General features: G+C 41.8%; 1 protein-coding gene across 3 annotated transcripts in view; it reads right to left on the bottom strand.

Annotated features, from left to right (window-relative positions):
- The window catches only part of LOC109869985 (amyloid-beta A4 protein-like), a 50,201-nt gene extending 32,088 nt beyond the window's left edge, over nt 1–18,113 (bottom strand). For 2 of the 3 annotated variants that reach the window (XR_004204565.1, XM_031799916.1), the window contains exons 1-3: nt 17,812–18,113; nt 1,419–1,586; nt 252–393 (exon numbers count right to left, since the gene is read on the bottom strand). Coding sequence is in view for 2 of the 3 variants with exons in the window: in XM_031799916.1 (XP_031655776.1) it covers nt 252–393; nt 1,419–1,586; nt 17,812–17,871 (370 nt within the window). In the remaining variant the exon portion in view is untranslated. The remainder of the gene's footprint in view (nt 1–251; nt 394–1,418; nt 1,587–17,811) is intronic. The other variant, XM_031799926.1, reaches the window with a different exon arrangement.
- Nucleotides 18,114–19,364: the final 1,251 nt, after the last annotated feature.

Genomic DNA, 19,364 nt, shown 5'->3' with positions numbered 1-19,364 from the left:
TTGTCATTGTGGGGTATTATGTGTCATGAGGATTTGTATTTATTTAATCCATTTTAGACTAAGGCTGTAACGTAACAAAATGTTGAAAAAGTCAAGGGGTCTGAATACTTTCCGAAGACACTGTATGTATTATGTTGTGTGTAATGACCAGTAATTACTATTTTCTATACAGCGTTACTGTTGTTCTAAGCCAATTTTCCCCTCAAGGACATTAAACTTTGTTCTATCCTACACACACACACACAACTTACCCAGGCAGCGGTAGGGCACCACGATGTGTGTGTGACTGCTACACTCCTTGCGTCCCTTCTTGCGTCCCTTCTTGCACCAGCTCTGAATGCTGACTGGCTGGTTGGCCTCCACCACGTTAGTGATCTGGAGCTCAGGGTACACCTGGGGGAAGGAGCATGCTTTAATGAATGTACTTCACACAGTTGTTTTCTATGGGTTTAATATTCCAGACATTTACCTCAGACCTCCCCCTTTCCTATCGCTTCCCTTGTTCCTTTTTCTCACCCTAATCGCATTCTGTTTCCACCCTTCTATCTTCCCACCCTCTTCCACTCCTTTCCCCCCTCTCTCCTACCGCTCGCTTTTTTCTCCCTCTCCCAAATTTCCCTCCCACCTCTCCCTCCCTCTCCTCCCACCTATCCCTCCCTCTGTCTCCCTCCCTCGCCTCCCACCTCTCCTTCAGTCTCTCACCTACCCCTCGCCCACATCTCCGCCCCTCCCACCTCTCCTGCCCTCCATCCCATCTACCCCTCCCCCTCCTCCTTCCCTCCCCCTCCTACCTCTCCCTCTAACCAACCTCTCCCTCCACCCGCCTACCCCTCCCTCCTTCCTTCCTTCTTTCTTTCACCCAACCCTCCCTCTCCCACCTATCCCTCCCTCTCCCACCTCTCCCTCCCTCATCTGATGCCTCTTCCACCTCTCCCTCCCTCATCTGATGCCTCTTCCACCTCTCCCTCCCTCATCTGATGCCTCTTCCTCCTCTCCCACCTAATCTGATGCCTCTTCCTCCTCTCCCACCTAATCTGATGCCTCTTCCTCCTCTCCCACCTAATCTGATGCCTCTTCCTCCTCTCCCACCTAATCTGATGCCTCTTCCTCCTCTCCCACCTAATCTGATGCCTCTTCCTCCTCTCCCACCTAATCTGATGCCTCTTCCTCCTCTCCCACCTAATCTGATGCCTCTTCCTCCTCTCCCACCTAATCTGATGCCTCTTCCTCCTCTCCCACCTAATCTGATGCCTCTTCCTCCTCTCCCACCTAATCTGATGCCTCTTCCTCCTCTCCCACCTAATCTGATGCCTCTTCCTCCTCTCCCACCTAATCTGATGCCTCTTCCTCCTCTCCCACCTAATCTGATGCCTCTTCCTATCTCCTCCCCCTCCCTCTCATCCCCCCTCTCCTCCTACCTCCTGACAGTACTGCAGGATGCCCTCCTTGGTTCCGATGCAGCTCTTTGTGCCGAAGGGATCCGACTCCCACTTGCCACTCTGAACGTTGACATGCATGTTGAATTTCCCACAGAACATGGCTACCTGGGGCTCTGCCAGCAGACCCACTGAGTCATCAGAAGGCACCTGCAGTGAAGGAGGAGTGCAGAGGGAGTCAAATTACTGTAAATAAATTATTAAAAACATTATTTGCAGTTGAAGTGCACTCAAAATCTAAACCAGCGGTCACAAAATACACATCTACGCCCCCCCACCCGCCCGCCTTCAACAAAGTTGAACGCAAAGCATTCTGGGATCATGGTTTTTCCCCACTCTTTTTGTTCCGTGATACAATGGGAGGAAGTTTCATTGTAGCTGGCCGTCTGGCTCTCCTTTTTGTCTCGCGCACATCGGAAAAGAAGGATGCCGCAACCTAACAAAACAGAAGCCTGCTGCCATTCTGCTGGTAAATGGCCTGCGAAAAGAAAAACACAACGATCCATTTCCTAGATTGATGATACTCATTAAAAAAAACTAGGCCCTAGTTATTTCTGCAGCCTGTAGTGTAGCAGTTAATGATCAATTACCACACAATCTTGGATGTATATTCTATATATTTTCTCCCCATATTCATGGTTTCCATTTTGTCTGCAATACAAGTGTTATAGATGGACACACAGTGCCTTCGGGAAAGTTTTCAGACCCCTTGACTTTTTGTTAAGTTACAACCTTTTTCTAATATTGATTCAACTGTTTTTTTATTTATTAACTGAGATATTACATTAACATAAGTATTCCGACCCTTTACTCAGTACTTTGTTGAAGCACCTATAGCACCGATTTCAGATTGAGTCATCTCGCGTATGACGCCACAAGCTTAGTACACCTGTATTTGGGGATTCTCCCATTCTTCTCTGCAGATCCTCTTTAAGACTGGACCCTGCCTGGGTCACTCAAGGACATTCAGAGACTTGTCCCGAAGCCACTTCTGTGTTGTCTTGGCTGTGTGCTTAGGATCATTGTCCTGTTGGAAGGTGAACCTTCGCTCCAGTCGGAGGGACCCGAGAGCTCCGGAGCAGGTGTTCCATCAAGGACCTCTGTACTTTGCTCCGTTCATCTTTGCCTTGATCTTTACTAATCTCCCAGTCCCTGATAGGGTCTGAATACTTTCCGAAGGCACTGTATGTTGCCCTTTAATTTCTTATAGCAGCAGTGAAGAAACAAGCATTTTTCAATAGATGCTATTAATGTGTCTGACCCAACACCCTGTGGAATTCAGGGAGTCTGGTTTGTGCTCACAAGGTGCTTGTTTTGTTATAGCCTACCTTAGGGCTGACCCCATTTAGTCAACTGGTCGATTGTTTGGTTGACCAAGATTTTTTCAGTTGAGTAGTGGCAAATATATATTTGAATTATGGAACACAAGACACCTGTCTGAGTGGACTAATCCATTGCGGAGGCTGTGAAGATAACAGGTGTGCTAAGGGTTTGTACTGGAGGCGAAGTCAAGTGCAGGAGAGCAGAGTGAAGTGAACAGCCACACTTTTTATTCCGGTCCAACGAAAGACCAAAAGTACATAAACGTGCCCAAACACGGAACATAGACAAAAAGTAAGGCGCGTAACAATACCCACATAACATAAATACAATTTCACACGAAGACATGGAGGGGAACAGAGGACTAAATACATGCAGTGTGATTAGGGAATGAAAACCAGGTGTGTATGGAACAAGACAAAACAAATGGAAATATGAAAAATGGAGTGGCGATGGCTAGAAAGCCGGTGACATCGATCGCCGAACAAACAAGGAGAGGAGCCGACGTCGGCGGAAGTCGTGACAACACCAGTAACACATTTACCGTTAATTATCATTTCTCATCTACAATGTTGGTTTGGTTACAGTCATTTCTGTTAATGCATTCAATATATTATTACAGTCTTCCCTATGTCATTGTAGGAGTGGAGAACCTAGGTGACACTTGAGGAAAAAGTTTTGGTTTATTTCATTCCATGTTTATTTTTGGTTTATTTCATTTCAATTTATTCATTGTCTTTTGTTTAGAGCGCTCCTGTCAATCTTGAGTAAGGACACGCACCTGATTACACATAGAACTAGGCCTAGTCTGTTTTTAAATTCACTGAGAATGACAATAGTTCCTCAACGTAGCCTATTTGAAAAATCTTTCCAGCACTCTCCCTTTCAATAACAACTCAGTATTTAAGGGGAAAACATTTATTGTTCTGATCAGGTGGAAATGCCATAAAAAAGGGGTACCTGATTACTTACTATCACTTCCGCAAATAGCCTACAGCTGTGTCTGTCTGTCCGGAGCTCACAGGCCCAGGGAACTCTGGGGCCTAGAATATTTTATACAATGCTGCAAGTTTGCTAGCACCAGTTTCAAGCTGGACCCAAGTTCAAAGTTATTTTAACTTGGGTCCAGCTTGTCCAGTTTGTAGGCACATGTTTTAAACATATTGGCAATAGATGTTACTTTTAGATTTGTATCATTTTAACTTAGATAGAATTTGATTAATCATATGACATTGATTTTGAGATATGAAGACTTTTATAAATTAAATGAAGCTGTTCTAAGAAAAGGTGCATATGAAAATCAGTAGAAATGGTACCCTAACTTGGCACTCCAAATGGAAAAGGTTGTCGACCGCTGGTGTAGCCTATTACCGTCAACAGATTAAAGGCAGAATCTGTGAAGACCAGCAGCATCGGGCAGGCTATATTCTGGTTAGCCTATATTGATCTCTGGCTCCCTCTTTAGTAATTTGTGTGTCTTAATTTGGAATTGCAGTGCTTAAAGCTTCAGGCAAAGTAGCCAACATATAGTTGATTTCATTCAAACACAGGGTGTGTCTATATTTGGAAAAATACACATTTGAAAATGTGGACCAATCGATTGTTCAAAAGAACCAACGACTCTCGATCAAACAATATTTTGTTTTTTGTCGGGGACAGTCCTTGCCTACCTGCAGGGAAGCTCTTTGACACTGCTGGTTAATTAAGTCTTTGTCTAGTTTATTTGTGTTTAATTGTAAGGGACCCTCGAGGAACATGGCTGACATGAGGAACACAAACATGAACCATAGTTATCATCCATTAAGGAGCCTGAATGGATGTTGATATTATGAGGTGGTAGTGGGATGCCAGAACCAACTGATGCGATGGGGAAAGGACTGCAGCATTTCCAAGATGGTGTCAACAGCAACGATGTTGGTATGGCAACGGAAAGGGAGACAGCATCAGCCGGGTTGCAGGTGTTGGTGCCTTCTAGAATCTTAATTCACCACCTGGTCATCAGGAGTAAAGACACTCACCATACATTCACTAGGCCTGAGTCAGCACACTGAACTGGGTTAAGGTGCTGGTTGATGCAGGAGTTGCCATTCATGGAAAAATCCACCTATATATTTTGGCATTTCTTTCATTAGTCCACTGTTCATACAGTCCCAACATTTCTCAAGATATTGGACTTTCAAGAAGTAGTCTCATTTGTCACATCCTCATGATGATGCGTTTTACATCTAATTATGCTTTTCGCATCATGATGATGTGGCAAGTGACACTGCTTATGGAGTGGATTTTTCCCTTAAGCACAGATCTAGGATCAGATACCCTCCCTGAATCCACCAATAGTCAGCTAGGGCTGTCCTGGTTCCACAGGCTTCCTCAGGCTGTGCAGATCTCTGAACAATTTGTTGATAGAGGAGGAATCCCTGTAACAGTAGTGGGAATGGGACAGAGATTGTACATGCAAATGTACTAGAGGTCGACCAATTAATCGGAATGGCCGATTAATTAGGGCCGATTTCAAGTTTTCATAACAATCGGAAATCGGTATTTTTGGATGCAGTTTTTTTTTTTTTACACCTTTATTTAACCTTTATTTAATTAGGCAAGTCAGTTAAGAACACATTCTTATTTTCAATGACGGCCAAGGAACAGTGGGTTAACTGCCTGTTCAGGGGCAGAACGACAGATTTTTACCTTGTCAGCTCGGGGATTCAATCTTGCAACCTTACAGTTAACTAGTCCAACGCTCTAACCACCTGCCTTACATTGCACTACACGAGGAGACTGCCTGTTACGCGAATGCAGTAAGCCAAGGTAAGTTGCTAGCTAGCATTAAACTAATCTTATAAAAAACAATCAATCATAATCACTAGTTAATTACACATGGTTGATGATATTACTAGTTTATCTAGCGTGTCTTGCGTTGCATATAATCGATGTGGTGTGCATTCGCGAAAAAGGACTGTCGTTGCTCCAACGTGTACCTAACCATAAACATCAATGCCTTTCTTAAAATCAATACACAGAAGTATATATTTTTAAACCTGCATATTTAGCTAAAAGAAATCCAGGTTAGGTTATGAGGCAATATTAACCAGGCGAAATTGTGTCACTTCTCTTGCATTCATTGCACACAGAGTCAGGGTATATGCAACAGTTTGGGCCGCCTGGCTCGTTGCGAACTAATTTGCCTAGAATTTTACGTAATTATGACAGAACATTGAAGGTTGTGCAGTGTAACAGCAATATTTACACTTTGGGATGCCACACGTTTGATAAAATACGGAACGGTTCCGTATTTTACTTAAAGAATAAACGTCTTGTTTTTGAGATGATAGTTTCCGGATTCGACCATATTAATGACCGAAGGCTCATATTCCTGTGTGTTATTATGTTATAATTAAGTCTATGATTTGATAGATCAGTCTGACTGAGCGATGGCAGGCTCGTAAGCATTCATTCAAACAGTACTTTCGTTCGTTTTGCCAGCAGCTCTTCGCTGTGCTTCAAGCATTGTGCTGTTTATGACTTCAGGTCTATCAACTCCCGAGATTAGGATGGTGTAACCGATGTGAAATGGCTAGCTGGTTAGCGGGGTGCACGCTAATAGCATTTCAAAAGTCACTCGCTCTGAGACTTGGAGTAGTTGTTCCCCTTGCTCTGCATGGGTAACGCTGCTTCGAGGGTGGCTGTTGTCGATGTGTTCCTGGTTCGAGCCCAGGTAGGAGCGAGGAGAGGGACGGAAGCTATACTGTTACACTGGCAATACTAAAGTGCCTATAAGAACATCCAATAGTCAAAGTATATGAAATACAAATCGTATAGAGAGAAATAGTCTTATAATAACTACAACCTGAAACTTCTTACCTGGGAATATTGAAGACTCATGTTAAAAGGAACCACCAGCTTTCATATGTTCTCATGTTCTGAGCAACGAACTTAAATGTTAGCTTTCTTACATGGCACATATTGCACTTTCACTTTCTTCTCCAACACTTTGTTTTTGCATTATTTAAACCAAATTGAACAGGTTTCATTATTTATTTGAGGCTAAATTGATTTCATTGATGTATAATATTAAGTTAAATAAGTGTTCATTCAGTATTGTTGTAATTGTCATTATTACAAATAAATGTAAAAAATAAAAAAGTCAGATTAATTAACGCCGATACCAATAAATCGGTATCGGCGTTGAAAAATCATAATCAGTCGACCTCTAAACTGTACCATTGACCATGATCAGCCACAGACCAGCCTGGTTTTGGTCACTCAACATTACACAGTATGTGACATGCAAGCAGTAAAACAATCCCAAGAAAAGTCCTTGTTATTGAGGGGGTCAGTTGTAACAGGAGTAACAACAGAAATCCCATTCCACATGATTAAGACCTTGGGAGTGCCTGTTATGCTTAGGAAAAAGGGAGCTTGTGTTTATGTAGCTTGTCTTGTTCCAACCCTGCCAGGATTTGATACCTGCCACTGGCTGACTAGCACTCTGGTACCAACCATAGCCTACCATGAGACTAGAGCAAGCTAGCTAGCTAGGTGACAGACAGTTGACTTCAGGTCCCACCATCTCCAGGAAGGTGACATCCCAAGGAGAGGCTGCACTATAGCAGAGTGTAAGTACCACCTTCCCTGAGGGGAAATGACATGGCATGTGATGGCGTGGTGGGCACAACTCATCCAATGAATCTTAAAATCTGCGAAATTAGCCTATAACTAATTACACTACGGATAACAGAAAACTATGAACTTTTTATAGATTGACTTGCTGTTCAAGCATATTGAATTGACAAAGTGACCAAGAGAGATGATTTAATCCAGCGAAACATCCTTCCAAACAATCAAACATAACAATGGAAGAGGATGCGGGTACAACAATGTCCAAAAAGGACAGTGCATTGACGGCAAGCATGTATATAAGGCCTCAACGGCTAGATCTACAGCCCGGAGTAATGGAGGACATCGAGGCCCTCAAGGTAGGAATGAATTGCTTTCCAACAAATGAACGGAAGAAATAAGGACTGAAAACAAAGGTTTGAAAGCGTCAGACTCCCTAAAATCAATGATGAAACTCCTGAGTGATAACACTAAAATGAAAGTGGAGCTACTTGACCTAAAAATGCAGAAGCATGACAAAGTCATAAAGTGAGTGAAAGAGAATGAAAATAAAGAAAAGGTGAAGAATTTTACTAAGCAATCTTAAATGGCCAACAAACAGGTGGATAAGATTGATTTCCAAAGGCCGCATCATTTTGGCCAAAGGGTTCCCCAGAAACCCTGACCCATTCTTGCTAGACTCTCACATTACAAGATGAAGGTGGCCGTGTTGGAAAGGGGTAGGGAGTTGAAGGGCACACCATTCTCTATCAACAAAAAACTCCCCCATGAAATAAGAGACAACGCATCCTTTATCCCATTTTCAAAAGACAGAGCAGAGAAACAGAATGTGCGCTTAGTATTGGATAAGCTGTACATAAACAACTAGCTCTTCAGGGAATCAAAGGTTACAATATGACTGAGTAATTCTAGCATGCTAAGCTAGTTCCTAATACACAGCATTACAACAATATTTGGTAAAAACAGTTGTTTTTTGTCTCCATCAGACTACTAGGCCGCGAACAATCAGTCAAGGGCAAGGTGCCCTTACAGTAGGGCTGTCCCCGACAAAAAAAATATTGATCGACCGAGAGTCGTCTGTTCTTTCGACCAATCGATTGGTCAACGTGTATTTTTTCCATATATAGACACCCTATGCTAGAATAAAATCAACTATACTGAACAAAAATAAAACTCAACATGCAACAGTTTCAAAGATTTTACTGAGTTACAGTTCATAGAAGGAAATCAGTACATTTAAATAAATTCATTATGCCTTAATTCATCTATGGATTTCACATGATTGGGTTGGCATAGGTCTACCCATTTGGGAGCCAGGCTCAGCCAATCAGAATGATTTTTTCCCCACAAAAGGACTTTATTACAGACAGAAATACTCCTCAGAAATAGAGCACAAATAGACACATTTATAGGTCTACATTTGCACGCAGACCACGTGTTCTAGGCCTAGTTCTATGCGTAATCAGGTGCGTTTCCTTCCTTAAGATTGACAGGAGCGCTCCAAACAAAAAACAATGAATAAATTGACATCTCGTAAATGGAATTAAATCAATCTAAACTTTTCTCACAAGTGTCACTAGGTTGTACGCTCTGCAAACAACATGTCAACTCCTACATTGAAAACAGTCAGACTGTAATAATAATAATAATAATAATAAATCGAATGCAGTAACTGTGACAGTAACCAAACAAACGTAGATTAGAAATGATCAGAATTAACGGTAAATGTACTTCTGGTGATACTGCTATGCCGCTGCCTCCGCGGTGGATTAGTCCACTAACAGGTGTCTCGTGTGCCATAATGTTTTCCCATGGTGCCGGACAATTTTGATCTTATTTCTTTTGTCTACGCTCTAGCTTTCTCCCTACACACCTTTTCCACGTTTTGTAGAACAGCGACCCTGGTGCAAAAGGGGGATGTCCTGGAATCATATTTTATAAAGATCTAAATTTACGATATACAACAAATCACTATAATTACAATTTCTGCATATATTGTTTTATTATTATTTTTCCCTATTTGTCCTTTAGTGTCAAGGGCAATTATACATTAGGATTGTGTATTATTTGCAAGGGTGTTGGGATGTATAAATCAGATACCCATCAGTTATTGCAGATTCCTCAAATTATATTTGCAATGCTAGAATATCAACAAGGATGAAATTGCCGACATGTTTTCAATTTATTCATCTCATTTTACTGACATTCTGATCTAATGAAATGAAAGACGGTCTTTCCTCCATTGTGATTGTAGGGGTGTGAATTAGTGAGCCTGTCATTTTCAGAAGAATTCGGCTTTCCTTTGTTGTATTTGCCAACTGCCAACTTGCAAAGGGAGCCAATAATGAGCAGCTGTATATAGATATTTGTGCATCACTGTTTTTATGACAGTAATGAGGATATAATCATTCATTATTGTTAGTAGTATTATTTATATTCATTCACTCCATTTTTTATTTGTTACGTGGCTAATTCCTAAAGAGGATTCTCCTCTCGTGGTCATGGCATAGGCTTATAGGGTTTATGGCTGGGCGCTTGAGGGGTGGCAGCATAGAAACAAGTTTATGGGACAGTCCCGATTTCTTACCTGGACCATGCCAATCGGCGGTTGAAGGTGTGTTTTAGGACGCTAAAGGTGTGTTATGGGTACGGGGGTGGTATGACAGTATCAGGGACAACACCCCCTTCTGGGATGGGGGAGGCGTTTGCAAGACAATTGGAGGTTTACTTAGAGTCAGTTGCAGCATGTTTAGCAGTGCATATATTATGGTACAGCTACATGGGTAGATGTCAGACACTGATACTGGTAGTATTGGTAAGTGTGGATCAATTCTGGGCGTCTACTACTTTTTGGTAGTACGTTTACAGGCATATATTATGAGTAAAAAAAGTAATATTGAAACTTGTATCTCATTACGGTAAGTGGTGAAATAAGTATACCTAGTTATAATTGTAATGGCTTAGCAGATTGATTATAAAAATGACAGTCTTTAACTGGCTCAAAGAGAAGGAACATAATATCTATTGTTTACAGGAAACTCACTCTCCAATTACAGATGAGGTTATATGGAAAAAGGACTGGGAGGGAGAAGTATATTTCTGTCATGGGCAAAGAATCTCAAAAGGGGTGATCATATTAATTAATAACAATGTTGATCGGAATGTGCAAACTGTCCAAACAGATCGGAAAGGAAGGTGAATCATTTTAAAACATGCAATTGGACGATAAACAGATGTTGCTAATTAATCTATATGGTCCAAATAATGATGATCCACACTTCTTCTATATGATATATGCTAATCTCTCGAAATCACAAGCAACAAATGACTATTATTATGGTGGGAGATTAGAATACAGTTTTAAGTACCCCAACGGATCATAAATGAAAACACCTTCAAGCTATTTGGGAAATTACGAATATCATGGACACATTAGAACCATTGCATATATGGAGGCTTAAAAATCCAGACTTAATGAGATATCCAGTTGAAGTCGGAAGTTAACATACACTTAGGTTGGAGTCATTAAAACTCGTTTTCAACCACTCCACAAATTTCATGTAAACAAACTATAGTTTTGGCAAGTCGGTTAGGACATCTATTTTGTGCATGACACAAGTCATTTTTCCAACAATTGTTTACAGACAGATTATTTCACTGTATCACAATTCCAGGGGGTCAGAAGTTTACTTACACTAAGTTGACTGTGCCTTTAAACAGCTTTGAAAATTTCTGAAAATGATATAATGGCTTTAGAAGCTCTGATAGGCTAATTGACATCATTTGAGTCAATTGGAGGTGTACCTGTGGATGTATTTCAAGTCCGACCTTCAAACTCAGTGCCTCTTGCTTGACATCATGGGAAAATCAAAAGAAATCAGCCAAGACCGCAGAATGAAAATTGTAGACCTCCACAAGCCTGGTTCATCCTTGGGAGCAATTTCCAAATGCCTGAAGGTACCACATTCATCTGTACAAACAATAGTACAAATGTATAAACACCATGGGATCACGCAGCCGTCATACCACTCAGGAAGGAGACGCGTTGTCTCCTAGAGATTAATGTACATTGTTGCTAAAAGTGCAAATCAATCCCAGAACAACAGCAAAGGACCTTGTGAAGATGCTGGAGGAAACAGGCACAAAAGTATCTATATCCACAGTAAAACGAGTCCTATGTTGATATAACCTGAAAGGCCACTCAGCAAGGAAGAAGCCACTGCTCCAAAGCCGCCATAAAAAGCCAGACTACAGTTTGCAACTGCACATGGGGACATAGGTCATACTATTTGGATAAATGTTCTCTGGTCTGATGAAACAAAAATATAACTGTTTGATCATAATGACCATCGTTATGTTTGGAGGAAAAAGGGGGAGGCTTGCAAGCCAGAGAACACCATCCCAACCGTGAAGCACGGGGGTGATAGCATCATGTTGTGGGGGTGCTTTGCTGCAGGAGGGACTGGTGCACTTCACAAAATAGATGGCAGGAAAATTATGTGGACGTATTGAAGCAACATCAGGAAAGCTTGGATGCAAAATGGGTCTCCCAAATGGACAATGACCCCAAGCATACTTTCAAAGTTGTGGCAAAATGGATAACAAAGTCAAGGTATTGGAGTGGCCATCACAAAGCCCTGACCTCAATCCTATAGAAAATTTGTGGGCAGAACTGAAAAAGCATTTGCGAGCAAGGAGGCCTACAAACCTGACTCAGATACACCAGCTCTGTCAGGAGGAATGGGCCAAAATTCACCCAACTTATTGTGGGAAGCTTGTGGAAGGAATGTGATGAAAGAAATACAAGTATAATTAAATCACTATTATTATTCCGACATTTCACATTCTTAAAATAAAGTGGTCCTCCTAACTGACTTAAAACAGGGAATTTTTACTGGGATTAAATGTCAGGAATTATGAAAAACGGAGTTTAAATGTAGTTGGCAAAGATGTTTGTAAACTTCCGAAATCAACTGTACATTGAGGAGGCTTAATACAGAGACAAAGTGGAGTCGCAATTCAACCGCTCAGACACGAGAGGTATGTGGCAGGGTCTACAGTCAATCACGGACTACAAAACAAAAACCAGCCCTGTCGCGGATCACGATGCCTTGCTCCCAGACAGACTAAACAACTGTTTTGCTCGCTTTGAGGACGATACAGTGCCACTGACACAGCCCGCTACCAAAACCTGCGGGCTCTCCTTCATTGTAGCCGAACGTGAGTAAAACATTTAAACGTGTTAACCCTCGCAAGGCTGCAGGCCCAGACGGCATCCCCGGCCACATCCTCAGAGCATGCGCAGACCAGCTGGCTGGTGTGTTTACGGACATATGCTGTCCCCACATGCTTCAAGAGGGCCACCATTGTTCCTGTTCCCAAGAAAGCTAAGGTAACGGAGCTAAATGACTACCGCCCTGTAGCACTCACTTCGTCATCATGAAGTGCTTTGAGAGACTAGTCAAGGACCATATCACCTCCACCCTACCTGACACCCGAGACACACTCCAATTTGCTTACCGCCCCAATAGAGCCACAGACTACGCAATCGTAGTCCCCTATCTACATTGACGGGACAGTAGTGGAGAGGGTGGAGAGTTAAGTTCCTCGGCGTACACATCAAGGACAAACTGAAGTGGTCCACCCATACAGACAGTGTGGTGAAGGTGTAGCAGCGCCTCTTCAACCTCAGGAGGCTGAAGAAATTCGGCTTGTCACCAAAAACACAAACTTTTACAGATGCACAATCGAGAGCATCCTGTCGGGCTGTATCACCACCTGGTACGGCAGCTGCTCCGCCCATAACCGTAAGGCTCTCCAGTGGGTAGTGAGGTCTGCACAACGCATCACTGGGTGCAAACTACCAGCCCTCCAGAACACCTACACCACCCGATGTCACAGGAAGGCCAAAATGATCATCAAGGACAACAACCACCCGAGCGACTGTCTGTTCACCCCACTATCATCCAGAAGGAGAGGTCAGTACAGGTACATCAAAGCTGGGACCGAGAGACTGAAAAACAGCTTCTATCTCAAGGCCATCAGACTGTTAAACAGTCATCACTAACATTGAGGGGCTGCTGCCAACATACTGACTCAACTCCAGCCACTTTATTAATGGAAAAATTGATGTAATCAATTTATCACTTGCCACTTTATATTATATAAATGTTTACTTACCCTACACTACTCATCTCATATGTATATATTGTATTCTATACCATCTACTGCATCTTGCCATCTTGATGTAATTAAATGCATCACTAGCCACTTTATATAATGCTTACTTACCCTACATTACTCATCTCATATGTTTAAACTGTACTCTCTACCATCTACTGCATCTTGCCATCTTGATGGAATTAAATGTATCACTGGCCACTTTAAACAATGCCACTTTATATAATGTTCTCATACCCTACATTTCTCATCTCATTCTCATGTATATACTGTACGCTATACCATCTACTGCATCTTGCCTCATTTATATATTTGTATTTACATATTCGTATTCATTCCTTTACACTTGTGTGTATAAGGTAGTTGTTGTGAAATTGTTAGGTTATATTACTGCACTGTTGGAACTAGAAGCACAAACATTTCTCTACACTTGCATTAACACCTGCTAACCATGTGTATGTGAGAAATACATTTGATTTGAGTGAAATAAGTATGCCCCCAACGCAATTCTGAAGTATAATACATCCAGTGTGATTAACACATTTGTCTAATTAACATTGTCTTTAGTTGATTATATATAACATTCCAACCTCGTTTAGCATGATCTATTCAATTATAGCATAATTCTACTATTTGTATTAATTTGCTTCACTGTCAAAGACATACGTTTATTTTGAAGGCTAAAGTCCACTACTGTGGCTAATCCTTATTGTGGCTAGCGTCACATAGATGTGTCCGACCACCATTAATCAAATAAGAACTGTCTTATGAATTCGGGTGATTTTAGATGATGACATCTAGCTAACTATAGCTACTAAAACAGATTGTTATTTTGCTATGTTTTTGGGGAAGAACATTGTACGCCTAGCCTAGTGGTTAGAGCGTTGGACTAGTAACCAGAAGGTTGCAAGTTCAAACCCCCGAGCTGACAAGGTACAAATCTGCCGTTCTGCCCCTGAACAGGCAGTTAACCCACTGTTCCTAGGCCGTCATTGAAAATAAGAATTTGTTCTTAACTAGCCTAGTTAAATAAAGGTTGAAAAAAATATATCTAAAATCCATGAGCTAGCTAGCACTTTTTATGACCAGCACTGAAGGTGTGCAAGACAACTACAGTCCCTGGTAAACGGGGACGTACGTAAATGGCAACAAAGTAACTTTGTGGTCAGTGTCTGTTTGTGTAACCTTTATGTAAGTAGGTGTAACGGTATAGCTTCCGTCCCTCTCCTCGAGCCAGGGACCCTCTGCATACATCAACCACAGTCACTCACGAAGCATCGTTATCCATCGCGCCACAAAAGCTGCGGCCCTTGCAGAGCAAGGGGAACAACTACTTCTAGGTCTCCGAGCGAGTGACTTCACCGATTGAAATGCTATTAGCACGCACCACCGCTAACTAGCTAGCCGTTTCACATCCGTTACACTCAACCCCTTTTGACCTCCTCCTTTTCCTCAGCAACCAGTCATCCAGGTCAACAGCATCAATGTAACAGTATTACTTCCGTCCCTCTCCTCGCCCCAACCTGGGCTCGAACCAGGGACCCTCTGCACACATCAACAACAGTCACCCTCGAAGCATCGTTACCCATCGCGCCACAAAAGCCGCAGGCCTTGCTGGGCAAAGGGAACAACTACTTCTAGGTCTCAGAGCGAGTGACGTTACCGACTGAAACACTATTAGCACGCACCACCGCTAACTGTATCACTGGCCACTTTAAACAATGCCACTTTATATAATTTCACATCGGCAAGTCAGAACAAATTCTTATTTAGAATGGCGGCCAAACACGGACAACGCTGGGCCAATTGTGCGCCGCCATATGGGACTTCCGTGACCGGTTGTGACACAGCCTGGGATCGAACCGCAGGCTGTAGTGATGCAGTGCCTTGGACCGCTGCACCAGATTGGGTTTTTATTGGTGATGTTGCTAATGATTAGGCTACTTGGTGTGGCCAAGTAAAATGCGCCTACAGTTGTGCTTTTCTTTCTCCATCAGTTACAGGTACACAAAACAAACACATATGTACGAACACACACATACACACTGCAACCAAAGTAGACTATTCTTTCCCTAAACACCTTCAAAATGATATAAAGATGATAAGAAAATGTTAAACACATTGTTTTATGTTCCTAATAGAGCAGCTGTCAAACAGAGACTTGTCCATGTCTTTTAGCATGTCGGGGTTGACCGACTGTTCTGGTATGCACACTTTGTTTACTAGTTTACAGTGCAATTATCCTGTTGGTTTTATGCTTACAGTCAAGGCACCAAGGAATGGCATAAAACAGTCTAGATGCAACATAAGCTACTACTATCGACCCAGGCCCATTTTGAGGCTTTACTCACGAACATAGACAATTTGATGCTGTGTCATAACTCTTAAATCAAATAATGCGCTGTTAAAAACAGCAACCTCCTCAGTGCCGTCTAGCCACCGTGTATCTCAGCACTGCAGCACTGACGCCATCTTGCTTGTGTCAAGCTTCACTCTTTTCCATTCTCCACTCCACATAAACCCACCAGCATCCACTGGCCGGTTATGTGGCAAATGCAACATTGTATCATGTTAATGTCTGTTCCATAAGTATCCATATGCACAGCAGTTCCATATTTCCTTGTATCGGAAAAGCAACAATGTCTCTTCACTCTCAAAAGGAATAGGCACAAACTGATTTATTGACTAAAATAAACCCTGCTATGTGAATCTAACATAGAGATTTGAAAATGGGTCACAGCATTTGTAGTAACCCAGTGAGCAAAATTATGTTGAAAAGACGTTGAAATCGAATCCAACATACAAAGATAAACGGGTTGAATTTTGGCTCTGAGCGAAAGATGAAACAACGTCGATTCTGGAAATTGAAAATACGCATTTACTGTACTCTACTGTACCAAACTATTACTCTGCTATGCCCTACTGTACTGTGCTGTCCAAACTTGTGAAACAAAGACATCTATTATTGTCAGAACCAAATCATAAATGTCTATGATCGGGACAAAATCGAGGCCGGTCTGGGCCGGACGTCTGTGGACATTGAAATCAAGGCCAGGGTGGACGGAACACATTTTTACAACTTTTCAATGTCCATGTACATCAGGTGCTGGACGTGCTCACTGGGAGGCCTTACGCTAGTTAAGGCTAAAGTGTAAAATGCCCAAAGGATGTAACTTGTTGGTCCTTCATTTGATGTTGATAAGCAGATAGCCTATCATTGCATTTTCATGGTAGGTTAAAAAAAAATATAACCCATGGGTTGCAGCGTCGCTTGCAGTTGAACCGGTCGACAACCTTAAAATGATAATAGACTGCTTTATGGTCCGTAGGCTTAATTATGTTGTTTATCAGGTCTAAACGCGTGTCTAGCCTAATCTGTTCAATATTCCTGAAAAGGATCACACACCCGTGAAAAATACAAAATGCGGGGTGTATTCATTAGTCAGATTCCGTTGCAAAACATTTAGCAAAGGAAATTGTTTACTCCAAACGGAAAACGTTTTGCAACGGAAGCTATATTTTCTATTGGACAAAATCTGGTATGTCCCTCCCCGTTTTTTTTTGCTCTGTTTGCTTCCTAGAGTAAATGGTAAATTGACGAAACGTTTTGCAACGGACTCCAACTAATTCATACACGCCAGCATACGTTTACCACCATTGAAACAACGTAACCTCACAATATAGCTAGGCCCTAATATTTTTGCATATAGGCTAAACGAGTAGTCTGTCAGTAGAGAAACGGACCAATACTTTATTTTGTCATTCCAGGTCCATGTAATCTAGTGCCTAACTGTCAATCCAGTGTCGTTGACAGATTCAACGGTAGGGCAATTATAGGCCCCAAAAAAAATTTGGAATGTTTTTGCTTTACACATTTGGATATTCCACTCCAAAGCTAGTTAAGGCTATGATGGAGATAAAAACAAGCTATTTTCGATACTACTACGCAGGCTGCAATTAGCAGAAATATGGAGTGGTTGGAACAAGATGAGAAATGTAGCCTAGTAATCGCATTAAAACCTATGGTGTTTAGCGTATAGTGCCTTAAAAACATTGTGGAATTTTGTAATTTAGTAACATTTATTTCTGCCTCCAAATGCAATCCTGATTCACCGTGGGTCTGAATTCCGTTATTTTCACTCCTCCTGCCTTCAGTTCACCCTTATCCTCCGCTGCTACAGGGACGGGAACTAGCTTATGGAGGTTCGTGCTTTGCCCGATACACGAAGAACGCAGACCTGTTCTCCCCTTTTCTTACCTCAGATGCCAGCGTCAAGGTCGCAACCCATAACAGCAGAAATGCCGTTCGCTCGCCCATGCCGTTGACCCTAAATCAGTTTTGTCCAATATCTGGAAAATATTCCGATAAATCCGATGCTCTATCCTGTTCCCGTGCACTCCCGGTTGGCGATGGCGTGTTAAATGATGGAAAGCGAGAACGAGGCTGGCCAGCTTCCCCAAAGCTTGTCACCTGACCGGGCCAATAGTGTGTGATTGCGGCCGGAGAGAATAGGCTAGCCTATGGGAAGAAACTTGAGGGAGGAAGGACTGCAGCCAGCTCCGATTGTGGGATATTGGCCGAGATGAGCAGATGTTTAACACACGTAGTCATACACTTTATAGAGAAAGATCTCTTTAGCCCCCTCTGTCCCCTACAAACATGAAGGTTTCCTCTGCTGTTTTAATCTGCTCTCATTCATCTTTGTTTATGAAATGTCCCTATAGGCTAGTTCTGATGACACACACACACACACACAAAGACTTGCATACCACTAAAACCTAATTTCACAATCCTAAAAGAATTAGGCAATCCCAAAATGCAGCAGTTTTAACGCAATATCAAATCATTATATAGATTTTTTAATTGTTTAATTTAACCTTTATTTAACTAGGCAAGTCATTTAAGAACCAATTATTATTTACAATGACAGCCTATTTAATATTAAGTACCTTACTGTTAATTTTTTTTTTCAATTACAATGGTCAAAAAATAACAGAGATACTTTTGTGTATATAGTGTATGTGGTCACCACTTTAAATTAGTTTATTTGGCCATTTCAGCCATACCCTTTGCTGACAGGTGTATAAAATCGAGCGCACAACCATGCCGTTTCCATAGACAAACATTGTCAGGAGAATGGCCTTACTGAAGAGCTCAGGGACTTTCAACGTGGCACCGTCATAGGATGACACCTTTCCAACAAGTCAGTTAGTCAAATTATTTATTTATTTATTTATTTATTTATTTTATTTTATTTTACCTTTATTTAACCAGGTAGGCAAGTTGAGAACAAGTTCTCATTTACAATTGCGACCTGGCCAAGATAAAGCAAAGCAGTTCGACAGATAAAACGACACAGAGTTACACATGGAGTAAAAACAAACATACAGTCAATAATGCAGTATAAACAAGTCTATATACAATGTGAGCAAATGAGGTGAGAAGGGAGGTAAAGGCAAAAAAGGCCATGATGGCAAAGTAAATACAATATAGCAAGTAAAATACTGGAATGGTAGTTTTGCAATGGAAGAATGTGCAAAGTAGAAATAAAAAATAATGGGGTGCAAAGGAGCAAAAAAAATAAAAATAAAAAATTTAAATACAGTTGGGAAAGAGGTAGTTGTTTGGGCTAAATTATAGGTGGGCTATGTACAGGTGCAGTAATCTGTGAGCTGCTCTGACAGTTGGTGCTTAAAGCTAGTGAGGGAGATAAGTGTTTCCAGTTTCAGAGATTTTTGTAGTTCGTTCCAGTCATTGGCAGCAGAGAACTGGAAGGAGAGGCGGCCAAAGAAATAATTGGTTTTGGGGGT

This window comes from Oncorhynchus kisutch, linkage group LG2 (assembly GCF_002021735.2).
Source record: "Oncorhynchus kisutch isolate 150728-3 linkage group LG2, Okis_V2, whole genome shotgun sequence".
NCBI classification, from domain to species: Eukaryota; Metazoa; Chordata; class Actinopteri; order Salmoniformes; family Salmonidae; genus Oncorhynchus; species Oncorhynchus kisutch.
Note: the sequence above shows the minus strand (reverse complement) of the source record. Positions and strands in the feature narration are given on the sequence as shown.